We start from the raw sequence: 26,494 nt of genomic DNA, 5'->3' as shown, positions 1-26,494 counted from the left end.
ATCTTGGTCCCTCACAGTCTCCATCTGGAATGCTGTTATCAAATTTGGATTCACTCAGAATTCAACGTGCTTCACACACTGCCCCTCCACTGCACCCTGGCCCTGCATGAATGCTCCCAGTGATAGAAAACCCAGTCTTACAATCCAATCATCGGAAAGTCTAAGGCCATACAAATCCTACCCAAACTGACCTAACTCCTCGGAATTCTTACTTCTACCCGGTAGTTCTACTTCTTCCCCAGCCTAGGGCGCTATGGGAAGGCCTTACCCTATCTCCCTCTAAGAACTCACATGGAAGCTGTGAACAGTCCCAGCAGAAAGCTGGAGAAACAGCCCCAGTTCTTTTGACTGTTGCCCCTAGAATGTGGCCTGCAGACTTCTGATCATCCTGATCACTCCCTTGGAGGTTTCCCAAGGACAGATCCAGAGCAGAATACATGCTCCCCCAAGGGATCAGGATCACAGCTTCCCCCAGGTCGCAACCTGAACTCCATGCATGTCACCTCACATGCTCTCCAAGGCAGTGTTTACACAGTACAGAGACAAATCAAAAAGAATGCTCATTTCACTAATGCTGAGAATAGTGAAAAACCAAAGGCAGCTTAAAGGTCTATCCACTAATTATGGTATATATGAACATAGGAATGCTGAGTAGTGGCTAAAAAATAAGCCAGAACTGTATTATGTTGGTATTATATGAAAAAATAAAAAAATAAGCCAGGTGCGGTGGCTCACGCCTGTAATCCCAGCACTTTGGGAGGCTGAGGCAGGTGGATCACCTGAGGTCAGGAGTTCAAGACCAGCCCAGCCAACATGGAGAAACCCCACCTCTTAAAAAAAAAAAAAAAAAAAAAAAATAGGCTCACTCTTGTAACCCCAGCACTTTGGGAGCCCAAGGTGGGCAGATCACTTGAGGTCAGGAGCTCAAGACCAGCCTGGCCAACATGGTGAAACCCAGTCTCTACCAAAATTAGCTGGGCATGCTGGTACACAATTGTAGTCTCAGCTACTCGGGAGGCTGAGCCAGGAGAATCACTTGAACCTGGGAGTTGGAGGGTTGCAGTGAGCCAAGATCATGCCACTGCATACGAGACTCCACTTCAAAATAATAAAGTAATAATAAGAATAGTCTGACCATTTTTTATTTCAATTGTAAACTTCCATTTTAAACTTCAATTGTAGATATGTATTTACAATATATTTGAATACAAACATAAAATAAATACACAGAAAAATGGAAGATATACCAAATGTTTTAGGTAGCTTGAAGGAGTGGAAGATGAAAATTTTGTGAACTCCATATACTTTTGTATTGTTTCAACATTTTATACTTTTTTTTTTTTTTTTTTGAGACAGAGTCTTGCTCTGTCGCCCAGGCGGGAGCGCAGTGGCACGATCTCAGCTAACTGCGACCTATGCCTCCCAGTTCAAACAATTCTCCTTCCTCAGCCTCCTGAGTAGCTGGGACTACAGACACGAGTCACCATGCCTGGTTAATTTTTTTGTATTTTTAGTAGAGACAGGGTTTCACCGTGTTAGGCAGAATGGTCTCAAACTCTTGACCTTGTGATCCATCTGCCCTGGCCTCCCAAAGTGCTGGGATTACAGGCATGAGCCACTGCACCCGGCCCGGTTTTGTATTTTTTAAAACGCCTCATATAATGAAAAACAAAAACAAAACAAACAAACAAGCAAAATAAATAAAAAGGGCTCAATAGCTTTTCTCCCTAATCCACACCTCAAATCCTCTTGACTGTTCATTGTAAGCCCAAAACCTCCACTTCCAGTTCAACAACCCCCACCTAATTCAGGCCTTATAGTGTCTTGCCTCCTGCTTGGTTTCTGTCCTAGCACTGCCCCACCTAGTCATCCCAGATGCCAGCTTCCAGTCTCCATCCTAAGTAAAAGCCATATAGCTGCTTTCAGGCCCAGAGCCAAACTCCCTAGCAAGGCTACCTTGCTGCACAACTCCCAAGGACATACCTACATAGAATTTGGTAGTTTTGCAATTTGGTAACCCTGCATCCCTAGATCAACCTTCAGACCCCTTCCCAGTTGGCCAATAGCTCTACCTCCTGCCACTCACCCCCACCCAACTAGTCATCCAAAGTTATTTCTAGTTCATCTCATACACATACCTGACTTTCCTGCCTAGCAAATGTCCTATCATCCATGCTTCTAATATAACATTATTCCTTTATGAACCCTTACCCGTTATCCCCAAGGATTTTCTTATCTCTACTTTGGATGACTACAATGGTTTCCTCATCAGTGTTTCTCCAACCACACATGCATTTCTGGGTTTATTAACTAAACAGAAACCTGATCATGTCATTTTTCCACTGAAAACCCTGGAATGCCTTCCCAAATCACTTAAAATAAAACCCAAAGTTCTTACCATGGTCTTCAAGGCCCTGTAAGATCTGATCCTTGCCTAACTAATCATCTAGTTACCCAATTATACTCCAGCCACGTTGGCCTTTCTGATCCACATATACCTAACATCAACCTTATTTCCCCCTCTCAGGGCTTTTGCACTCTGTCTCCCCCCATATACACTCCAGAAAATAACCTGTACTAGAGTAGGAGCTCTGTCTGGCTAGCTCCAGGACCCACAACAGTAATTATCCTACAGTAGGTACTCAGTAAGTATTTAGTGACTGGCTTAACGTTGAAGCCACACCAGAATTTCTCCTTTTATCTGTTAACATTGTAAGCTATGGGCTCCTTGAACCAGGGCTGGATATTATCTCTGTGTCACTAGTACTAGTACTTAGCATATAGCTGGTACTAATAACCATTTGCTGAACAAATGATGAATGTGCTTTTGCTCAAGTCACACTTCAGGCCTTTTTCAATTGAACTATGTGCAACAGTGAATCTCCCCCATCCTGATCTTGTACAGTTCAACTTTAAAATTTAAATGAGGACTCCTACAATTCAATATTAAATGACAGTCAATTAAAATGGGCAAAAGATTTGATCAGACACTTCATAAAAGAAAATATGTGAATCAGAAGTAAGCAAAGTGATCCACAGCATTAGTTATCAGGGAAATAAAAAATAAAACCACAATGAGCTACTGTTACATACCCACCACAGTGGCTAAAAGTATCATAAAAAAGACTACCACCACCAAATGCTGACAAGGATATGGAACTCTCATATACTGTTAGTGAAAGCATTAAACGTACCACTTTGGAAAACAGTCTGGCAGCTTATCAAAAAAACCTAACATACACCTAGCCCAAGAGCAATTCCACTTTTAGGTTTTTAGCCAAAAAAACTGAAAACATTATGTCCACAAAGATTTGAATAAGACTGTTCACAGCAGCTTTATCCACAATAGCCAAGAACTTGAAACAGCCCAGGTATTCATCAATATGAGAACTGTGATGTTTATAGAAAACTATTCAGCAACAAAAAAGAAACAAACTATTAATATCTGTAACATGGATAAAAATGAAGAATAAAGTAAACAAATCCCACTTACAAAGTTTCAGAACAGGTAAAACTAATCTGTGATGAAAATATTCAGAACACTCGTTGTCGTCCTTTCTCCCCAAGGGGAAGGGCAGGTATTAACTGAGCAGAGGCAGAGAGCTCCAAGTGGGAAAGGAAACATTCTTAGCATTAACGTGGGTCACAGCAGTGTGTGCACTTGCCACTTCCATCTAAAGGAACACTTAGAGCGTACACATCTGATTGTAAAATTTTACTGAAAAAAACACAAAAACCTAACAACCCATAAACAACTGTTGCACTAAAGTTAAGGCACATTGAAATGTTCAGAAGTGTACTGATGCCTGCAACTTTTTTGAAATCTACCAAACAATGAGTTGTTGAATAAATGTGATAAAACAAAGGTGGTTTTTTAAAGATCTGAATGGTGGATATATGGGTATAATTTTTTTCAACTTTGCTACATGTTGAAAGTTTTCATAATAAAATGTTGGGGAGATTACTATTATTTTTTGAGACGGTCTCATTCTGTTGCCCAGGCTGGAATGCAATGGCGTGATCTCGGCGCACTGTAACCTCTGCCTTCCGGGTCCCAGTGACTCTCCTGCCACAGCCTCCAGAGTAGCTAGGATTACAGGCACCTGCCACCATCCCCGACTAATTTTCATATTTTTGTAGAGACAGGGTTTCACCATACTGTCCAGGCTGGCACTGAACTCCTGACCAAAGGTGATCTGCCTGCCTTGGCCTCCCAAAGTGCTGGGATTATAGGCATAAGCCACTGTGCCTAGCTGGGGAAATTTTTTTGAGACAGAGTCTTGCTCTGTCGCCAGGCGCCAGGCTGGAGTACAGTGGTGCAATCTCGGCTCACTGCAACCTCCGCCTCCTGGGTTCAAACAATTCTCCTGCCTCAGCCTCCCGAGTAGCTGGGACTACAGGCGAGCGCCACCATGCCCAGCTAATTTTTATATATTTTTTAGTAGAGATGGGTTTCACCATGTTGGCCAGGATGGTCTCGATTTCTTGACCTTGTGATCCACCCACCTTGGCTTCCCAAAGTGCTGGGATTACAGGCGTGAGCCACTGCGCTCGGCTGCTGGGGAAATTTTTAATTGGAGAACTACAGGTCCTCCCCCGGTAAGAGGTTGTTGCAAATGACAAAAGCATTAGCAGTGATTATTTCGGGTGGTGAGATTACAGGCAACAACTGGAGCTGCTGTCTTCTCACTCCATGATTTCTCAAATGTCCCCAAAAGAGACGTCCCTGGTCTGGCCAAACACGTGTAGTGGGCTAGGGTTATCTTCCCGTGTAGGCCTCAATTTCTGGTGGACTATTCCTTCCTAATCATTACCATTACACCACTTTTCCTGGACTACATCCTTTTGCAGTTTCTTTTTTGAACCCAGAATCAAACCCCAACCATACTGTTGTGGACCCATGTATGCCTCAGTAGCATAAGGGGCTGGCCTCTCACTGCTGTGATGCCCTCTAAGGTGGCCTGGCTTCCATTCTGAGGTCAGAGCTTCCTGTGCAACCAACCACTTTTGTTCTTCACAGATTTGTCTCCTTTTCTCATTGTAATTGCAACTCTTTATAAACAAATCTTTTCCATCTATAGCTTTCTATCCTTTGAGCAATATTTCCTTTAAATGATCTATAAACCATGGGATTAATCTCTTCCAAAACATGTTTAATCCCCTTTGAAATCTACTTCTAAGCCTATCTCTGCTTAGAAATCTGTGATTAAAACTGTTCATGTCACTCTTCTGTCCTACATCTCTTAAGCAGCTACCTACTTTAAACCAGACTCATTTACTTTTCACATGGTGCCATTATAATTAACCCCATGGGACTTTCAACCTCCTTTTTAGGACCAAAATCTTACAGAACCATATTAAATATCACATTTGAGTCAATAAAAAGAAGTCAAAAATTGTATCACTCATTTTTGTGAGAGGTCTGGTAGGACCCGCCAGATGTTTGTGCATTCTTTCATTGCCCAGCACATCTTGGCTGGATGAAATAGTCTAACTGGTTTCACCATTTCCACTCTCAGTTACGTCCTATCCATTATGTTGAAGTCACAGACATTCCCTGACTCTAATCCAACAAAACCCCCAATTCTTATAATCCTATCAAAATGTGCAACTTGCTTATTATGTATTTCCCTCTTGGACTGTAACTTCAATAAACGGAGGGACCAGACTAGCCTTGCTTCTGTGCCAACACCTGGCACACAGCAGGTGGCCTATTAATATCTGTCAAATTTATGAATGCTAGGAAACAAGCGATAACTCAAGGATCCTCAGAAATGACCCAAATCTAGCTCTGACCTGCTGCTGGGCCACCGAGAGGGACGCAGGCTTTCTAGGAATATCTAACATCAAACACCAGTTTTATCATCTCTCTGTGTCCCCACCCCCTCAACCTTCCATTTGGAACTAGTCAGGTGTGGCAAATGGACAGCTGAGTCTGTGCTTCTACCACTTGGGAGACAGCCTTTACAGTTTGTTTTCTTCAGTTTACTCTTTCTGCCAACCTCAATGTATTCTGGTAGGGGACATTCTCTCACTGTCACTTAAAGAAGACACATTCATTCCCATTTTTCTAACTTAAATTCACAATATGTCAGAAATAAAAAAGAACTGAATGATCATCTGATTCAAGTCTCTCAATCTAAGGCATAGAGGGAAGATGTGGTTTGGCTAAGGCCAAATGAAATGGAGACTAGAACTCAAATATTCTGATTCCCATCTAATCTTTTTTTTTTTTCTTTTTTTAAGATGGAGTTTCACCATGACGGCCAGGCTGGTCTTGAACTCCTGACCTCAGGTGATCCACCCATCTCAGCCTCCCAAAGTGCTAGGATTACAGGCGTGAGCCACCGTGCCCAGCCCCATCTAATCTTGAACCTTGGACTGTTAAGACTTTTTCTCTCCTTGAAGAACTCCCCTTTTTATATTTAATTGCAATTTGATGCAGGGGGCAAGAGTGTGGGTTCTGCAGTGACGTGACCAGGCTCCAGATACTGGCCTTACTTCTTCCTAGCCACAATAATGACTTACTACAATACTAAATTGATGTTGTATCTATATAACTTGGGCAAAATACTTAATCTCAGTAAACCTCAAGTTCCTCAGGTGTAAAGTGGGGGATAGTATCTATTTCTGAAGATTAATATAAATAATGTATGCATGGTGCTTAGTACAGAGTCTGGCACTGCTATGACCATGTGTTAGCGATTATCATTATCCTTCAAGCCTAGCTTACATATGCTCCCCTTTTCACATCTTTCCAGCACTCAACTTCTTACTCTGGACTACTATATTCAATTCATGCCACACAACCATATTCTGTCGATGTTTTTCCAGCTTCTTGCCTGTCAGTTAAATGACAAAGATCTTCAGAATAAACACTGTTTCGGCATCTCTTGCCACACAGCATATACCTGCACACATACTCAGAATTCAAATACTTGAGGGATGTTTGTGGCAGTGTGCTGGCGCAAGTTTGTGTGGCTTGCAAGAGCCAACTGTTACATATTAGGAAATTGTGTAAGTAGATGGGCTTGGTAAGTTCAAAACTATAGAAATTGGGCAATGGCAAAAACTCATGGCTTCCTTCCCCCTGTCAACCGGTTTACCAGCATATTACTGTTGATAGGGAATCCCATCCTCTGCTACAAGGGAGTAACTTGCCCCTCATTTTCTAAGGCCACCCTTCCCCTGCCTTAAGAAGTTCTAACTTTCCTATTCATAAATCCAAGAACAGATTCTTCCTGAGTCCCGTGGGCTCCAATTCAGTGCCAAATGAGCTGAAATTCATTCAACAGTCCTTAACATTTCCCTCTTCCACTTCCAAAGTCCTAACCAGGAAAGGCACCAGCCTGCAATTCCCAATTCCTTATCCACCCTAGGTAATGACCAAAAGTTACACAGAGAGGCTGCAAGAAGGTGGAATAGAGGGCTGAAGTGTCTGGGTGGCAGGGTCACTCCTTTAACAAACCAACGTCATGCTCACACTCCTGTTGCCTACCTTGGCATGCTGGATCCACTCACAGATGCAGGATCAAGTCTTGAAAGCCAATCAGAAAATCCTCCACAAGCTTACAAAAGACCATCCATTGAATATTTTTTCCCATAAAACTGAAAAGACAAACTACACCAACCACCATCACTCTTCTTTTCCTTCTTGGCCTCATCAAAGGACATGGAGAAGGTAGACAAATTTTCTTATCCCTGCTTTTCTAACTTGGGGATTCTCCAAATTTAAATCAGCAGCCCTAAGGATATTCCTCATAGGTCATAAACTGAACCAAAAATACAAATCCTTTCTATAAAACTACATATTCCTTATTCATACATATGACTAAGGGCTACTGAATGGTGCTCATAAACTGAAATTTTCAACAATAAATTTGGTTTAGATCCATATACTACTAAGGAGTCAGGCTGACACAAAGTACTTGGCAACACTACAAAACTAAAGAGGTGCACACAAAAACTAAAAAGTGTGAAAATATGGAAAAGAAAATGGCCATAGGGTTTCCCACTTTGCTGTATTGGGTGAAGGTCAAAAACAAAAACCAAGAAAAAACAAAAAACCAGAAGCTACTAATCTAACTCCAACATCCCCAAAGGCTTATCCAAAAGTTGAACAAATCTAACCAGTGTACATCTTAACTCTTCAAAAAGAACCTAACTTGAGGACAAAATTGGATATGGAGAAGGAAGCAAACTGAGGAGGAATGCATGGTCTTCAAAAGCAGGATAGGGAGGTGAGGACGATCTGGCTGTGACATCTGTCACCCCATTGGTCACCAGGGTTGATTTGGCTGATCTGGTTAAGTGGTGTCCCCTTCCTCCCTCACCACTCCACGTGTGTCCCTCCTGAACTGCACGCTCAGTCCAAGAGGATGACCATTCCTGATAGAGAAGGACTGGTCTTTGGTCAAAAGTATGCTAGTAGCTGCACTCTCCTGCTAGAACCTCCAAACAGGCTCTCAAAAGCAGGATAGGACTATAGTGGAGTGGGCGTTTTCCTCTCCCCACAGACTCTGAACATGCTAACACAAAACCTTCACACAACTGCTTCAAAGTAAGTTCAGGCTGGGCGTGGTGGCTCACACCTGTAATCCTAGCACTTTGGGAGGCTGGATTACCTGAGGTCAGGAGTTCAAGACCAGACTGACCAACATGGTGAAACCCTGTCTCTACTAAAAATATAAAAATTAGCCGGGTATGGTGGTGCGCACCTGTAATTCCCAGCTACTTGGAAGGCTGAGGCAGGAGAACTGCTTGAACCCAGGAGATGGAGGTTGCAGTAAGCTGAGATTGCGCCACTACACTGTAGCCTGTGCAACAAGAGTGAGACTCTGTCTCAAAAACAAAATACAAACAAAAAGCCAAAAACAGACAAAAAACAACAAAATAAGTTCAGGTCCCCACAGCAATCATACGCTTGACTGTGGAGGCCAAGAAGCCTCACCAATAGGTAAGGCCCCTCCACACTATAGTTGGAGTTGGCAAACTGAAAAGGCATTAGGATCAGGGCAGAGCTCCTAACCCAGCAGCTCAGAATGCATGACAGAAGACTGCTGCCAGTGGCCTCCCGCTTTCCCCAAAAGTTAGGGAAGGACTGGGAATAGTTGAGGGAGGGTTTCTACCTCTGGAGTCATACAGGCATCCATGATTTAAACATCTTTGCTTACCCCCTTACTATTTTTCTTTGCCTGGATTACCCCACCTGTACAGTAGGGATAATAATGTCAACTCATGAGGACAGTTATGGAAAGTATTCCCTGCCTGGCACAGTAAGTACCCAGTGTGTGTCAACTGTCCCTTTCGGTGCTCACAAACAGGGAAGTGTACCTTTGGGTCCTTCTGCAGTATCGTTAACTCCTTCTTGGTATATGGGACTAAGGAGGAATGGATCCAGAAGAAATGCCTCTGGTCTACCTGCTCCAGGATATAACTACCATGACAGGGTCAGCCCCCAAAAGAAGAAATGAAGACTCTTCCCCTTTGAAGTTCTCAAGCTGCAGTATGGAATCACTACCACACTAGAAAAACCAGGAGAGCAGTAGCCAGATCAAAATTTGGAGTTCCGTTCCTGGTCTCTTTAGTTTAAGGTCCAAACTCAGTACAGATTTCCAGGAATCCAAAGTCTAGGTTTATATAATCACAGAGGCATCAAACTGGACACAAGATTATCTAATTCAATCCCATATTGTAAAAGAAACATTGAGGCCAGAGGGAAACAACCTGTCCTCAGTCACATAACTGACGGAACCATAACCCGATTCTGAGAATATTATTTCTATATCCACCCATTTTAGCAAGAGTTCACATTTTGTAATTCACCCCAATCTGAAATCTACCCACCTTTACAAGAGCACTGAGACTCACACGGTCTCTCCTCATGATCTGTGCTAACTAGCCTTGCACACAGATGGAAAATAATTCTCCCTATTTGTCTGATTGCTGGGGCAGGAAGGGAGGAAATGCTGGACTCCACATTTACAGGACTTGATCAAAGGAATAAATTTTAAGTAGCAAGCATACATAAGTGCGTATAAGGTAGAATTCACCTCTTAAAAATGTGATCTGTATCAAAATTTTCAAAGGACATCTACAAGGTAGTCAATTCTGCCCCCATCCCTCCCGGCAGAAATCTACATTATTTTAATGCCTATCACCTAGGGGTGTCTGAGACAACAGTACTATACCACCTTCCTGATCATCTCCAGGACTGAGGCTTCACCAAATACCTGTGCATCTACAGTGTGCACAAAAGGAGTATGTATTGCCTACAGCACAAAAGCAGACCAGAGCTCTTGGAAAAGAAACCTACCTATTGTTAATAATGCAAGCCACTTACCCCTCACTGGAATAAATTCATTTGGGACACTGAGGAGAGCTCAAGATGAGTCTTCAGAATTTACATGTTAGGGAAGCCGAGAAAGCAAAGGAATTTCAACAAAAGGAAATTACACTGCAACCACAGACTAGTTTACACTTGTTCCTGTCTAACCATGACTTAGCAAATGGCCAAGAAAGCCTCTACCTGGTTCCTGTGGTACAGGAACGTACCTACTACAAGCACAACCAAGCACTTAGTTGTGTAACTTAAAACTCTTAAACTCTGGCTAAGCTGTATATCCATGTGAAGTTCTCTTAAAAGCTTGAAGGTGACAGGTGTTTCCAATTCCAATCTGTCAATTCAATGGTCATAGAAGTAAGGCAGCATATCTACCATCACTAATCAGTAGTTGCATTATGTCCATCACTTCAGACAATTACAGCACAGGGACCCTGCTGGTCCCAGAGGCCAAACCACAGAAGGGAGGTATGTATAAAGACTGTGCCACTCTCCATCCCCCACTGCAATCTAATGTGTGGAGTACAGTGGAGTGTGGCATTAACAAACTTCCAAGTGGGATCAAAGAAAAATCAAGGCAATCAGCAGCAGCAGCAGCACCAGTACCATTTGGTGTGATTTAAAAACTTTTAAGAAGCCAGGGCCAGGCGCAGTGGCTCACAACCTGTAATCCCAGCACTTTGAGAGGCCAAGGCAGGCACATCGCTTGAGCCCCAGAGTTCAAGACCAGCCTGAGCCACACAGTGAAACCACCCCTCCACCGCCCCCAACGACCAACCCATCTCTACAAAAAATAAAAGACTTAATAGGCTGAGGCAGGAGTGCTTGAGCCCAGAAGTCGAGGTTGCAGTGAGCTGACTGTACCACTGTACTCCAGCCTGGGCGGCAGAGGAAGTAACCTTAAATCATTTCCACTGTGTGACCTGTGGTAGCATAATGTGGTTATTATTTGATATGAAGCACAAACTCGAAGAGCAAGACTTTTTTTAAGAGACAGGGTCTCACTACATTACTTAGGCTCATCTCAATTCCTGGGCTCAAGTGATCCTCCCACCAGTGCTGGTGTGAACCGCCACACCCAGCTTTTGATTAGTCTTACTCACTAACCAAAAGCTATGTATGAACTATTCCCACCCATTAAGAGGCTGGGACTAAAGACAGCAGTGAAGGGACTTCAGTCTAAGAGTTTTAAGTCCAGGTTACAAGCGTATCTACTATATAAGCAAGAAAAGGGAGAAAATGAGCAGCAGCAGAATGGAGGGAATGAACCATCAAGTAGCCCATTTGAATACAGTACAGCTCATTCCTAAGAAGAGATAAATTGACTCAGCACCTTTACTGAATTATTCTCTTGCTGGTCATTGCTCCATAACCAAATAGTCATCTTCTCCTCCTCTTATCATGAAATGGCAAGCCATCAATTAAAGCAAAATGACTTGAAACTATTAAGTTACTAAGGTCAAAATCCTGAGGTCTGGAACAACTAGGGTACCAATTCCAGTGCTCAGCTGTACCATTTATCACTTCTCTATGACATCTGCTGAGTCTCTATGCCTCAGCATGGAGACCTTTAATAATAATTTTTAAAAATTACAGAATGCTTCACAAACTGCATGTCATCTTGCACAGGGGCCATGCTAATCTTCTCTGTATCATTCCAGTTTTTAGTATGTGCTGCTAAGGCAAGCACATCTTAAACATTTTCACTGGAAGGAGGTCCATGGTGCTACTGACAGAATTCAAAGGATTTGGTTGATGTGATTTTTCCCAGCACTATTTCCTACCCCTAGACTTTGAGTGCTGCCCTTCTGTCCCTGGGGAAGAAACATTTGTATCAGGTGACTTTTTACTCCTTCTGGACTCCAGTGGCACAGCAATATGTAGACAGCATGCCACCACAGTTGCTCCCTGCTAGTTATGTTGATCCAAAAAAGGAGTCATACTCTAGGATGCTTTTGAGACTCTAACACAAGGTAGACCAAAGCACCAAGAATAAACACAAGAATAGCATGGTAAAGAATTATCATTTACCGGCCAGGTGTGGTGGCTCATGCCTGTAATCCCAGCACTTTGGGAGTTAGAGGTACGCAGATCACGAGGTCAGGAGATTGAGACCATCCTGGCCAACATGGTGAAACTGTCTCTACTAAAAATAAAAAAAAAATTAAGCTGAGCCTGGTGGCATGTGCCTGTAGTCTCAGCTGCTTGGGAGGCTGAGGCAAGAGAATCGCTCGAATGGGGGAGGTGGAGGTTGCAATGAACTTCCAAGATCGCACCACTGCACTCCAGCCTGGTGACACACCGAGACTCCTCAAAAACAAAGTGGGGCGGGGGGGAGGAATTACCATTTACCTGAGCAGGTACCAATAGGAGATGAATTTGCTTATGTTGTTGAAAAAGTCACTATAACATCAGAGAATTGTGCTACTACCAGGGTACACTCTTTCCAGAACATTTTACAAGTCAACGTGGTCTATCAGATTTTATATTAAAAAAATAAAACTGAAATAAAGCTATTTTTAATTATTTCCTTAAAAAAGGAAAGCCGTAAGTTTATACTGCATCCCATAAAAGCTCTACTTCTGGGAGATTAGTGATGATGCACATAACTGATAAACTATTTCTTGCTGTAAAACATTGGAAAGCAGGTAACAATAAATTACCTCACTGATCTCTCCTGAACAAGAAAAGACGACATATTATCACACAGTCCAGCCCTTTCAGAAAGTAAAGGCCATAGGCAGCCGATTTCACTCAGTGATTTGTCCATTGCTTAGTCAAACCTTGACTATTTAATAATGGCTCGGCTACTACCTGGAATTATGTGTCTGACGCCCTCTAAAACTGGGTATCCAAATTCTAATACAAGCTAAACTCTCTCAAGATAAAAGGTTTTCAACATTTTTAAGGGCTTTGTTTGCCAACATATCACACACATAAAATTCTGAAAAGGTAGATACTATGGACTTGAACTAGAATCAACTTTCCTCCCTGCCGTTCCAAGTATCCTTTTCTCTTGACACTTCAGCATTAGCAGGCAAGGATAAGCAACAATTTTTACTTCTCCAAGAAGACCAAATCTACCTTTCCAAAGGCACAAAATATTTTCAAGAGTTAAAAAAAAAAAAACCCTGACAAGATTATTATAGCTCAATTAAGTACTTTTGTGCAGTTAAAGCATTAAAAGCATCAGCCTGTTTTATTTTTTTGACAAGTTTATTGAACAGTATTCAAGACTTCATCTTTATAAACAAAAACCTCTGCTGAATGATGCTAAGGCAGTATTTGTTGGCAATGTTGTGGCCATATTGGCAACAAGCCATTTTATTGTGTTTGGTTTCTAAAGTCTGGACTACTATAGAACTGCCAGTAAAACAATTTAAATGTGGCAATTTTGCAAGGGTGGAAAATAATTTTTAAAGTGACCACTTCCAGAAATTCTTTCCAAAAAATTTGACTAGCAGCAATTTTACATTTCTTTTCTCATTTCCCGAGTGTTCTTAAAATTGATGAGATTTTTACACACTTGACTCATATCTGTACACAATCACAGACTCCAGTAAAAGGGAGCTGGAGTTTAAGGCTTTCACGCATCCTTATTTTTATGCATGATTGACTCTTTCCACCTAAAAATGTATATGTTTGCTTACTTCCATATAGTCCTAGATTTCCATCCAGTGGGTTAAGACTGCTCTTAACTACATTGAATATTAATTACTATCTTAAATTTTAAATAAAAAGTTTCCTAATGGAATTTTCATTGTTGATGCTTTGACAACTTGGAGTACAAAGCTAGGATCTACATTTCACTTAACACTGTTTCATTTTTTAAAAAGCCACTAATAATAATTGTATATCCAAGCTACAGTGTAAACACAGAACACACCTCCAAATTATGCTTGTGAACTAAATGTTTCACTAAAGTTCAGAAAAATTTACAAATTTGCTTATTTGTGACATACATTTGTAGATTTCTCTAATCCTTTAAATCAAAAGAAAAATGAACACCAATTTTAAAAAAATCAGAAGGGAGAGGAAAAAAAAAATTAAACCTAATGGAAAATCTTCTCTTCCATTAATGTCGGAATCACCAAAAACAGACAATAAAATTTACACATAAAATTGAAAATATCATGATAGGTTTACAAATGCACACAACTTTGAGCAAAGCTTTACAAATCCTTCATACCATACAAAGCAAATGAGAAAATAATGTAAATTCATTCCTACCCCAAACCTAGTTCTTAGGAGAAAATTCGCAGTAAGAGAGGTATGAATAGTTTCACAGAATACATTTTCAAGAATTTTTTAAAAACTGAAACTCTAACGCCCAGAACAAGGTAAACAGTATCCTCAGCAGTTAGCACTGTTAATAAGTCTCAGATACACAAAAATCAAGTTCCAGAGGGCAAAGCATTTAATACATTCCACAACGAGCACTGTTGTGATTCATATAAAACATAGATCTCTCCAATTTCTACACAAACCGCTCTTAATTTATTTAATTAGATGAACAATGAAATCAAGTTTCCCTTTTCAGCATTTATCTAAGATGCAGTTAAATAACAAAGTAGTTGCAATAAAGTGTATGAAATATTTAATAAGAATGTACGAACATATAACCAAAATAAATTGTGAAAAAAGATAAAAGACTTTCATCTTCAAACAACCCATTTTTCTAAAATGAAAATAGCTTTCCAATGGGGAAAATATCTGTGGTTGAAATATGACTCTCAAGCAGTGCTGAAGTTTTTTTGCATTGTCTTTGGAATGATAAATGATTACTTAACAGAAACTTAAACAGCATATACAAACGTTATATTGCTTTTTAAGCTGAGGAGGCAGTATCTAGTGATCTGTCAAAGCAAATTTGTATTCATGAATTATCCAAAGACCCACAACGCAGTCACCTCTTGAGTCTAAACAATCCTTCCCTTAAAACAAAAATCCTGTACTGTCAATCCTCTAAGATTGTAGTGATAAAAAGCCTTTCCAAATCTTATCAAAAGAAACTGTTGCCACTCTTAACTCTAAATTACACGACCTCTGTTATTTCAGTGTTCCACTGACTCCCAACACCAAAAAGGCACTGTATATATATGTATATATTTTAATAGGAAATATTTTAAAAGACTGACCCCTTTGCTACGTACACTGATTTGTAGGAAATGTTGGGAATGTTTCAAATCAAGGCAAGGGGCCATTAAAAGATAAATTGTCTTTCATGGTATCTCTCCTATCTCCCCTTCTGTATTGTTTATAATATAATGTGACATATCTTCAGAGCATTTTCACTAGGGAAACTAACCATAATTAGAGCCTTTTATGACGGTGAGAAAATGTGTTTTTCATACCGTCTCACGTATCTCCCCTTCTGCATTGTTTATAATAAAATGTGACACATCTTTAGAGCACTGACTAGGGAAAGTAAGCATAATTAGAGCCTTGTAAGGCAAGTGTTTCCATGAGAAGGACACTTAACCAACCAGAACTCATGTGGTCCTCCTGCCTTAGTGTCCTGTACACCAAAGAAGAGAGTATGAAAGGGTCAAGAATGTCAATTTCTCCCCTCTGGCAGCTGCACTTGTACTCTGTATGAAGGATTTTAGTAAACAGGCCCCTGATCGAACAACTGTAACAAAAAGCCTCCAAATAACAGGACTAAACACATATCAATCTATGAACCAGCATATGGATCTTTTATTCTATAATACTATTGCTAACAAAGATAATTTCAAATTCAGTTTTAAAAACCTAGATATAATACTCTTTCCTATGAATGGGCCCCTCTTTTTACCTAAAGGCCAAAATTTCACATAAATTGGGACAGGAGAAAATTGATAGTACAATTAGTCTATCATGGATAGGACTTCAAGTATCTTAAACACATTATTAAAAGTGGTTTCTGGGTTTTGATACCATCCAAACAACATGAACAATTTTTAAACTGACTATCCTGAAACATGGCAGTCAAACCAAAAAGGCTCTGGTAGGTAAAGGACTCCATAGTTTATTTTTATGGCAAAAGTCTTATTCCACACAGTTTTAAGTGTGACATTGGAAATCAAAGTTCGAGGTTATAGCACAAACCAAGTGTGGACTTTCATATTTAGGAAAAAAAGAACAACAAAACAGTTCTGCTCATTTACAAATGAGTCAATTAGACAAACAAAGCAGCAACTTCTGAAGCAGGACTGTCTATACAGCAAGGACCCTCAAGAAGCAATAAAGGTACATACAATGAATCTGTATACAGAAATTTTATTCAGTTTTAAAAGAAAATGAGGACTTTAGACAAAGCTTTACCCTATAACAAAGTAAATCTGTCCAGCTTTAAACCAAATTCTGAGAGTAGCCAACTTCTATTTTTCAGCAGCTGGCAAGAGCACCCTCAATGAGTTCTACTGACATTTCTATTTTCATCATCCCATATGGTATAAAACAAGACCAATCTAGACTCCTTGATAAGCTTTATGTGGTCATTTGAGTTTTACAAATGGTTTCTCTATGGTATGCCAAAATCATTCATGTGTTCTCTCCAGATAGCTTTACTGTAACATACAGCAATGTTTATCCTGGTGAGTGGGTCTTCTGTAAACAGTCAACCAATGCTCTATGTTATGGAAACCAAGCTATATGCAATTGAAACAATCCACAGGTTCTAACCTGGAAATACTAGGAAAACAATCTGGATGCATTAATCACAGCAATATGAAGATCTACCCTATAAAGAATGATGTGAATGGCTACCCTAATACAAGTTTTACTTTTCTGGAACCTATAGGCCTGTCATTTAAGTCAATGACAGCAGCTGTGGCTTCATCCCGAGACTCAAAGGCCACCATGGCTTCACCTGTGGGCATACCTTTTTCATTGTACTTTAAACACACTGAGCCTGGGATTACTTGATAGCCATAAAAGAAATCTAAAATCTCATCAATAGACACAGTAAAGGGCATGTTCTGCACTTTAATTACTGTCGGTCCTGGTTTTCCAGAACTAGATACAAAGCCAGGGGGACCACCAATATGGATTGGGCCAGGGCCAGGGCCAGGGCCAGGCCCAGGCCCAAAAGCTGGTGGCCCACTCAAATGCCCAGGGGCATTTCCAAGACCAGGAGGACCACTTCCAAAGCCAGGGGGACCGCCTAAGTTACCAGGGCCATTTCCAAAATTCTGAGGGCCCCCTCCAAATCCCGATGGCCCACCCAAGTTGTTTGGTCCACCTCCAAAACCCGGAACATCCAATCCTAGACCAGGCAAACCACTGTTTCCAACTGAAGGCATACCAGGCCTAGCATCACCAAAGGCCCCTCCTAATCCTGGAGGAGGGATTGGTGGCCCAAAGGCATTTGATCCACCAAAATTACCAGGAAAGTTAAATGGAGGCCCATTGTTGGCTTCCTTTGATCCTACAGTCAGGAAGGCATGCTCTTCACCTCCTGCACTAGGTATTCCTGCACTGGGTATTCCCGCACCAGGCAGTCCTGCGCCGGTTATTGCCGTACCAGGCAGTCCCGCACTGGGCAGGCCCGCACTGGGAAGTCCCGCACTGGGCAGTCCCACACCGGGCAGTCCCGCACTGGGCATTCCTGGAACAGCAGGATTACCTGGCACAGGCATCTTTAATCCCTTTTTTCCTTGGGCAGGGGGATTTTTCTCAATCTCTCTCATATCTTCTAGGGTAACTACATGAACAAAAGCTTCTCTCCCATTAAGTTTTTTACGATGTAAGCGTTCAGACTTACGTGCATCATCTTCATTTTTAAACTGAACCAATGCCTGTCCTAGACCTTGCCCATTGTTATCAACAAGAACATGTACAGCATTTTCATCCACTGGGATTCCTTCTAGGAACTGAAGAACATCCATCTTGGTAATGCTGAATGGAATATTTGTTATGTGGGCACAGACTTTGGCAGAGTTGACATCACCCTCTGGATTTAGTATCATTTCCCTCTGGTCATAGCTGAAGTTCTGCAGTCTTTTTCGAATCATATCTATCTTTTCTAGCATACCTTTCTTAGTTATTGGATGAACTTGAATAAAGCGATTGCCCATGTACTGTTTATGACGACAAAGAGCAGCCTTATAGTCAGCCTCATTTCTGAACTCTACAAAGCCTTCACCAGTTGCTTTCCCATTGGGTCCATAAGCTATATAAATGCTATCTTCCACAATATCCAGCTTTTTAAAAAAATCAATGACATGTTTGTTTTCTGCTTCAAATGGTAGCCCTTTCAAGTAAACACAAAAACCAGCCTCATGTGGTGATCTTGACCTTGATCTTTTCTGCCCACTGGGCGATTTTGACCTGGGAAGTGTCTGAGGAGGGGGATGAGCTGGTCCAGAAGGTCCCATATTTTGCTTAAAAGTGATATGGCCTCCAGCAGCTACCCACTGTCTCTCTGTGGCAGGGCTAACTTCCACATAGCGTTGAATCATCAGCATTCGGTTTCGTTTCAAAGCTTCAAATGTATCTTGAGGGGAGAGAAACTTAACCAATCCATTCCCATTATTTCGACCTACATGATCTTTCAACAAATGTACTGCATCAACACGGAGCCCATGGAAAAAATCTCTGACATCATTTTCCATTGCAGAAAAGGGCATTCCATGCACACTGACATACAGATCATCAGGGTTGATGGGAAGTGGCTTCACACTGCTCTGAGAGTTCATCTGGATAGGGTTAACAGGATTTAATGGACCAAGAAACATAGGGTTCAGGTTATTGTTCAAATTCATAGGTGCTCCAGAGCCATTCATTCCAGCAGGTAGAGGTGCCACAGGTGGCGGATTCAAGGGTGGCATACCAGACATGGGTGGCAGTGGGGTCATGGGTGGCACAGAAGGAACTGGGGGAATCGGGGGCACAGGAGGCACAGGAGGCAATGTAGGTACTGGAGGAGGAACTGGAATTGGGGGAATGGATGGCATTGGTGGCAGAGATGGCATCGCTGGAATTGGAGGAATTGGTGGCGGCGGGACTGTGTTCATTGGAGAGGCTGTGCTTGGAACGGTTGAGCTAAACGTCGGGCTCCCAAAGGAAGCCCCCATATTTGGAGGAGCTGTTCCTATGCTGGCTGTGGAAAATGTCTGTATGTTTTTGTTGCTTTCATGAACAGAAGTGGTGGCAGTAACTACACTGGGCGAAGGACTGTTAAAGTTGGATACTGTTGTGGGCAAGTTCACCCTGCCACTCATTCCTGAGCTAGGTGGTGGTCCTGACCTACTGGCATTTGCTGGTGGTATATCTAAGTTGGCAGTTTCAAAACGCCTACGACTCAGTTCAATCATATTCTGCATTTCCGTTTTACTACTCAACAATAGTGTTACTTTTGACCCTTTAATTGTACCACCTGTGCGCATCATACCAAGCCTTGCATCTTCATCAGTGGCAAAAACGATGAAAGCCTCACCCAGTTCACCCCCTACAATATGCACGCCCCCATCAGGAATGGTCAATCCAGAGAAGAAGTGGCGAATGTCCATGGTCCCCGCCACAATTGGGAGACCTTGCAAACGGATGACCACAGCCATGCTGCGCTGAAACCACACACACCTGCAGATGAGAAAAGGCAACGGCCAGGTCAGACTCCTGTTTATCACACCAAGTTTTTAGCTACAAGAATGACCAGCTACCATATTAGGCCCTCAAATATTCCCTCAAGCTATCAGAGGCAATGTCTTTCTTTAATTTAGATATTCTAAAAACTGAACATTGCGTGCCATTTACAATGTAAAACCTAGACAATTTCAACTTCCAGAATGCATTAATTTTGGAAACAGTTCAGTCCCAAGACTCAAAAGGTTCAAAAAAAAAAAAAACAACCATAGACAGTAAAATCACCATATACATCATTCAGACCACTAATCATTCAGTAAAGATTTAAAAGTAAGATTTAAAATGTGCAAGTCAAATCAGGAAACAAAAAATCAGGAAACAAAATTTAACAATCTATAGGGAAAAAAACATGCAAAGGATGTTATGAAAGTTAATAATTGGCTTAGCATCTTCCCTATATATTTGATAAGTTCACAGAATTATCAGTGTGTGATTTTATAGTGCTCAGTCTTAAAATCCAACAGAAGCAGAAAACTAGAATACTAATGAATCATAAATACTTAAGACTAAAAGTAGATTCAAGTCTTAAATGAGAACTGGTTCCATTATTATTATTATTATTTTTTGAGACAGAGTCTCCCTCTGTCACCCAGACTGGAGTGCAGTGGCACTATCTTGGCTCACTTCAGCCTCCGCCTCCATGTTCAAGCAATCCTCCTGCCTTAGCCTCCCAAGTTGCTGGGATTACAGGCGCCCGCTACCACACCTGGCTAATTTTTTTTTTTTTTTTCTTTTTTTAAGTAGAGGCATGGTTTCGCCATGTTGGGCAGGCTGGTCTCAAACTCGTGACCTCAGGTGATCCGCCCGCGTTGGCCTCCCAAAGTGTTGGGATTACAGGCGTGAGCCACCGCGCCTGGCTGGTTCCATTATCTTATTCATCCTAAAACTTTTCCAATTGCCTTATAGATTATATTAAACTACATATGGAATTATTTATTATAAACAAGGTTAATACATACTAAGAAGCCAAAAGAACTACTTAATAGGATAGCCAAAATCTGAGTTACCTATTTTCATTACCCCCAAAAGTAGAACATGGTTATAGTGCCATTCACTGTGACTATTTTAATTAAAACTCAGGTCCAATGCTTAATAACCACGCCCTCTATTAAAAAAATTTTTTTTAAGTATTTATTTTCCCCTAAGAGGGGGCTGACAATAAAAAGGAAGTATTTTTTGTTTTTGTTTAGAACTAGGGTGTGAATTACTCAGTGGTTGTTATAGTCTTGGACCTAGGCAATTCCTGTAGGATCTCTGGATATTAACTCATCTCCTTAGATCATGCCTATTTTGGTATGATCAAAAAAGAAATGTTCCCCTCAAATTTCAATATTTCAGTTCTAAAGGCTTCAAAGAGCAAATCCAGGGGTAGTCCTTTGTAAAGTAACACAAACCAAAGTATTGGGACTGGGAAACAAATTACTTTGAAATTAAGGTGGTCAACAACATAGGGTGTTTTCCAATCCATCTGAAAAGTCAACATTTATTTATTTATTTATTTAGAGATGGAGTTTCGTTCTTGTTGCCCAGGCTAGAGTACAATGGTACAATCTTCACTCACTACAACCTCCACCTGGGTTCAACTTTATTTATTTATTTTGAGATAGAGTTTTGTTCTTGTTGCCCAGGCTGGAGTGCAATGGCGTAATCTTTGCTTACTGCAACCTCCACCCGGGTTCAAGTGATTTTCCTGCCTCAGACTCCTAAGTAGCTGGGATTACAGGCAGGTGCCATCATACCCAGCTAATTTTTTTTTTTTTGTATTAGGAGAGACGGGGTTTCACCATGTTGGTCAGGCTAGTCTCCAACTCCTGACCTCAGGTGATCCACCCGCCTCGCCCTCCCAAAGTGCTGGGATTACAGGCGTGAGCCACTGCGCCCAGACTAAAAAGTCAACTTTTAAATATAAGCCTATAAAATCAGCTCTATAACCCTCAGAAAGGTTTTAAATTAATGAAGAGAGTTTTATCACTTCTCAAATAAGAACATTAGAAGGGAGAAGATTTCCTGCTGTTAGCTCTGAGAACTCTTAACTCCATGAAAGCAGTTCTTCAATGTCAAATATTATATAAACGTCAAATATTAAATAAATACTAATTCAATGCAACAAAATCTGTAATTATCTCTCAATATTACGACTGCCGTATACAAACAAGAAACAAACTGTTTGGCTTTGACAGTTTTCTCACAAACACACAAAAATAAAAGCCACCTTCAAATTTAATCCAGAAAAATGGACTAGCAAACAGAAAATGCTTTTCGTGAGGCCATCATAAAGCACTAGAAATTTGGGGAGGGTGCAGAAGCTTTTCATTTGCAAACTTCAAGAGTCAACAAGAAAAATTAACACTAAAAAACATCACACCAACAATTTTCTCATTTACTATTTAGCAGCCTATAAGGAGGTTCATCAAGTAGTTTCCAAGTCATTAAATTCACATTCCTTGCTGAATCTAGACTATGTGGCTATATGCAAAATTACAACAGCAAAAAATGCTTAATCGCTCTGTATAGGGGAAACATTATAGGCAATCCAAGTACTCAAAACAAATTGAGAGAGAGAGATATTAGTTTGCATTGGGACAATAAAACAGGAACTTGATATAGTCCCTAGAACACAAAACTTCACCACAGGACTAAAATGACATATACAGTTAAGTCTTCGAACCATTTTCTGTTAAGAGTAGAGATTTACTGCAAGTTTGTACAAGGTACACATGAGAATATTCTATTGACAATCTGCCTCAGATTATCAGCTGGAAAAGGGCTGAATATTAAACCAAAGTAAAATACAAGATTTATTCAGAGCCATCAGATGAGGAAAACTTTCTAGCTTCCAAAAAATATGAAATAACATCTGCTATTCTGTTACTAAGTAACTGTTTGACAGCCAACTCATCTCAACATAACTTGGGCCTATCTTATTTACTTAAACAAGAGAGTTAGATTCCACTCACTAAGGTTCCATTTAAAATCTAAAATTTGTACTCTAAAACATGTGACCCAATAACTATACTTTAGGAAATATAAATAAACTTAACAATAAGAAGCACCTGTATTTGTAATTAGTCTAAAATGCTACTAAGGAATAAAACAGCTAACTTACAACCTATCAGGAAAACAACAAGAGAAATACATCTATATAAACAAACTTGACCCCCAAAGGAAGGAACAACTGCTCAAAGTACCCAATCTATCCCACCCCCATCCCTCAGATAAACTTGTAAAGAAAAAATCACACTGGTCAGGCACAGTGGCTCATGCCTGTATATCCAGAACACCGGGAGGCTGAGGTGGGTGGATCACGAGGTCAGGAGTTCAAGACCAGCCTGGCCAAGATGCTGAAACCTCATCTCTACTAAAAATACCAAAAAAATTAGCCAGGTGTGGTAGCAGGTGCCTATAATCCCACCAGCTACTCAGGAGGCTAAGACAGACAACTGCTTGAACCCAGGATACGGAGGCTGCAGTGAGCCGAGATCGTGCCACTGCACTCCAGCCTGGACGACAGAGTGAGAGACTCTGTCGTGGAAAAAAAAAAAAAAAAACCACACACACACACACACACACACACACACACACACACACACACACACTATAGTGGCTACACATATTGTTTTATTTCTTAATAAGCTATCTCATTTTATTTTGTATAAAAACAAACTCTCTATTCAAAATCTCTTACCTGATAAAACAAGAGATGTATTTTCTTAACAAGAAGTAGAGGCCAAGTCAATCCTGTGGGCAACCAATTAAAACCAACTTTTAGACTGCAATAGAGAATAAACGGAGGCAAAAATCAATGCAGGAAACACAAAACAACACGCACAGGCCACACTGTACATTACGAAGGCGAGTCTGAAACCACCAGAGGACTTCATTAGAATGCATATCAAAAAAAAAAAAAGGAAAGACACCATAACAAAATCCCACACGTGCTTTTTAGTTGGTATTGCTTTCAAATTTTAGTATCTCAAAATATTTATATATTTACATATAGCAAGTGTCATAACTTAGCCCAAAAATGAATCAACTGAAAATTAAAACAATCATAGAGCTCAGCTTCATAGCTACTAATTGCTTTGATCACTTTATAATTAAACCAGTCCAGAAAACTCTGTTAACACAAGTCTATTTCCCCAGGTTCTCACCAAATTGTGATGAAAAAACACAAGTTCACACAGTAACAATTCTTGGACAACTTAAGACAGCAATTCAACGGTACTCAGGGTACTTATGGAAATTACTACAATTATTCTTTCAATGTATTTTTTTTTGCACCAAAATAGCATTCAACATCACAAAACAAATGAAGTATGAGTTCTTGCTCTTTCCACTGGAGCTCAATATATTAACAAAATATGAAGGGAAATTTCCTCTGACACAACAGTTACAAAAAAACTTAAAAAAATAAAAAAAAAAAAAAAAACCCTAAAAATGCCTGACTTATCCCAAAGTAAAAACAGGTCACTTCCCTTCCACTGTCTTGGAACTACTGAAGTTATAAACAAGTCACAAGCATATATGACCAAATGCCTAGATAACTATATTCAAAGATCATATTTTAAGTTTTTTTAAAGGTCACATTTTAATTCGGAGAGAAGAAATTTTCCATTGTTCAGTATTAAGATTACCAACGACTATTTATCCGAATGATGCTCATCTTAAATTAATATCTTCCAAGACCAAAATAAAACTAGTGACTTTATTATTCATCACCAAATAGTAAAACATATTTCTTCTAGTCAACTACTCAAGTTGCTCAGGAACAGTGAGATTGTTTTGCCACAAAAAGCTATGGAAATATGTAGTCAATATACTCAAAAGCCTAGAGCATTCTACTAATCTTTTATATGTTGTAGAAATCTAGCCTAATTAAGTCTTTTTTTTTTTTTTTTTTTGGAGACAGGGTCTTGCTCCGTCGCTCAGGCTAGAGTGCAGCGGCGTGATCTTGGCTCACTGCAGCCTCTGTCTCCTGGGTTCATGCGATTCTCACACCTCAGCCTCTAGAGTAGCTGGGACTTCAGGCGTGCACCACCACCCCTAGCTAAGTTTTGTTATTTTTAGTACAGACGGGGTTTCACTATGTTATCCAGGCTGGTCTCAAACTCCTGACCTCAAGTGATCCACCCACCTGGGTCTCCTAAAGTGCTGGGATTACAAGTGTGAGCCACCGCACCTGGCCTAACCTAATTAAGTCTAAGGGGTTTAAAAATTATTCACTTAAAATCCCTATCTAGTACTTTATCTAACAGGCCACAAAAGGAAATGTGAAACAGAAAAAAAAAACCTGCTTCAAGTAAAGCAATGAGCAAGAGCATTAACTACTGCAATATTTATATACAGGTTTGACTCCAGAAGCCACATAACAGGGTAACTTTCTAGTTTCTAGAACTTGTAACAAACATTTGATCCCTACTGGATATTCCAATTCAGCTATGGGGCGAGGGCATACGCCTGAATATAACATAAACAGGTTCCTCAGCCTCTTCCCTCCCAAACTCAAAAGATACGGTATTTCATCTTGAGAAGGACATATGTGGGGTCAGCCAGTTCAGCTCAAAGGGAACTCACCAGGTCTACTCTCAAAAATTTCTTTTTTTTTTTTTTTTTTTTTTTTTGAGACAGAGTTTCACTCATGTTACCCAGGCTGAAGTGCAACGGCGTGATCTCGGCTCACCGCAACCTCCGCCTCCTGGGTTCAGGCAATTCTCCTGCCTCAGCCTCCTGAGTAGCTGAGATTACAGGCACGCACCACCATGCCCAGCTAATGTTTTTGTATTTTTAGTAGAGACGGGGTTTCACCATGTTGACCAGGATGGTCTCGATCTCTTGACCTCGTGATCCACCCGCCTCGGCCTCCCAAAGTGCTGGGATTACAGGCTTGAGCCACCGCGCCCGGCCAAAATTTCTAAAAGGTTACCAAAAATTACATTTAAAAGGAAGAAATTTTTCATTCTACAAGGCAAGGCTGAAAGGCCCAGCTGAATTTGGCAAATGCCTAGTTCAAGCTTTATGTGTACAACTTAAAGCACAAAATTAATCCAGATAGAAATTTATGATTCTCTTACATTTCAGCAAAGGAGAATCTCCATCCCACCCCCCATACCAAGGAAAAATATGCAGAAAGTTGATGCTAGAAGTCAGAACTTCAAAACCCTTGGTATTGTACCTCTTCAAAAGGGAAAGGTAGATGGAAACAGAACTGATAGACTTTTGTTTTGACACCTCACTTTGTAAATGCCACAAGAATTCAGCAGAAGTGTCACTGTTTTCCAGGAAACTACTCATTCCTGTATTCTAAATGTCAGCTAGCAACTGAATGCAGGCTTTCAAAAATCCACTCCAGGCCGGGCGCGGTGGCTCAAGCCTGTAAGCCCAGCACTTTGGGAGGCCGAGGCGGGTGGATCACGAGGTCAAGAGATGGAGACCATACTGATCAACATGGTGAAACGCCGTCTCTACGAAAAAAATACAAAAAATTAGCTGGGCATGGTGGCACGTGCCTGTAATCCCAGCTACTCA

General features: G+C 40.8%; 1 protein-coding gene and 1 non-coding gene across 19 annotated transcripts in view; both read right to left on the bottom strand.

The window, feature by feature from the left end:
- Positions 1-26,494, bottom strand: part of LOC116562754 (RNA-binding protein 12) — a 74,320-nt gene that overhangs the window by 8,977 nt on the left and 38,849 nt on the right. For 7 of the 18 annotated variants that reach the window (XM_032295102.1, XM_032295100.1, XM_032295101.1 and 4 more), the window contains one exon: positions 23,655-23,739. The exons of 2 other annotated variants lie outside the window; for them this stretch is intronic. In XM_032295102.1, coding sequence (XP_032150993.1) covers positions 23,655-23,739 — 85 coding nt within the window. Of the gene's footprint in view, positions 1-3,493; positions 3,980-10,342; positions 11,099-13,545; positions 19,907-23,654; positions 23,740-26,494 lie in introns of those variants that run through there. 9 more of the 18 variants (XM_032295105.1, XM_032295106.1, XM_032295108.1 and 6 more) reach the window with 8 other exon arrangements.
- Positions 11,929-12,032, bottom strand: LOC116563080. The gene has a single exon (XR_004274215.1). It is a non-coding gene; the product is annotated as a U6 spliceosomal RNA (small nuclear RNA).

The sequence above is a fragment of the Sapajus apella genome, unplaced genomic scaffold, assembly GCF_009761245.1.
Source record: "Sapajus apella isolate SASKATOON/1434 unplaced genomic scaffold, GSC_monkey_1.0 scaffold33, whole genome shotgun sequence".
Lineage (NCBI taxonomy): Eukaryota > Metazoa > Chordata > Mammalia > Primates > Cebidae > Sapajus > Sapajus apella.
This window is presented reverse-complemented; position numbering and strand designations above follow the sequence as displayed.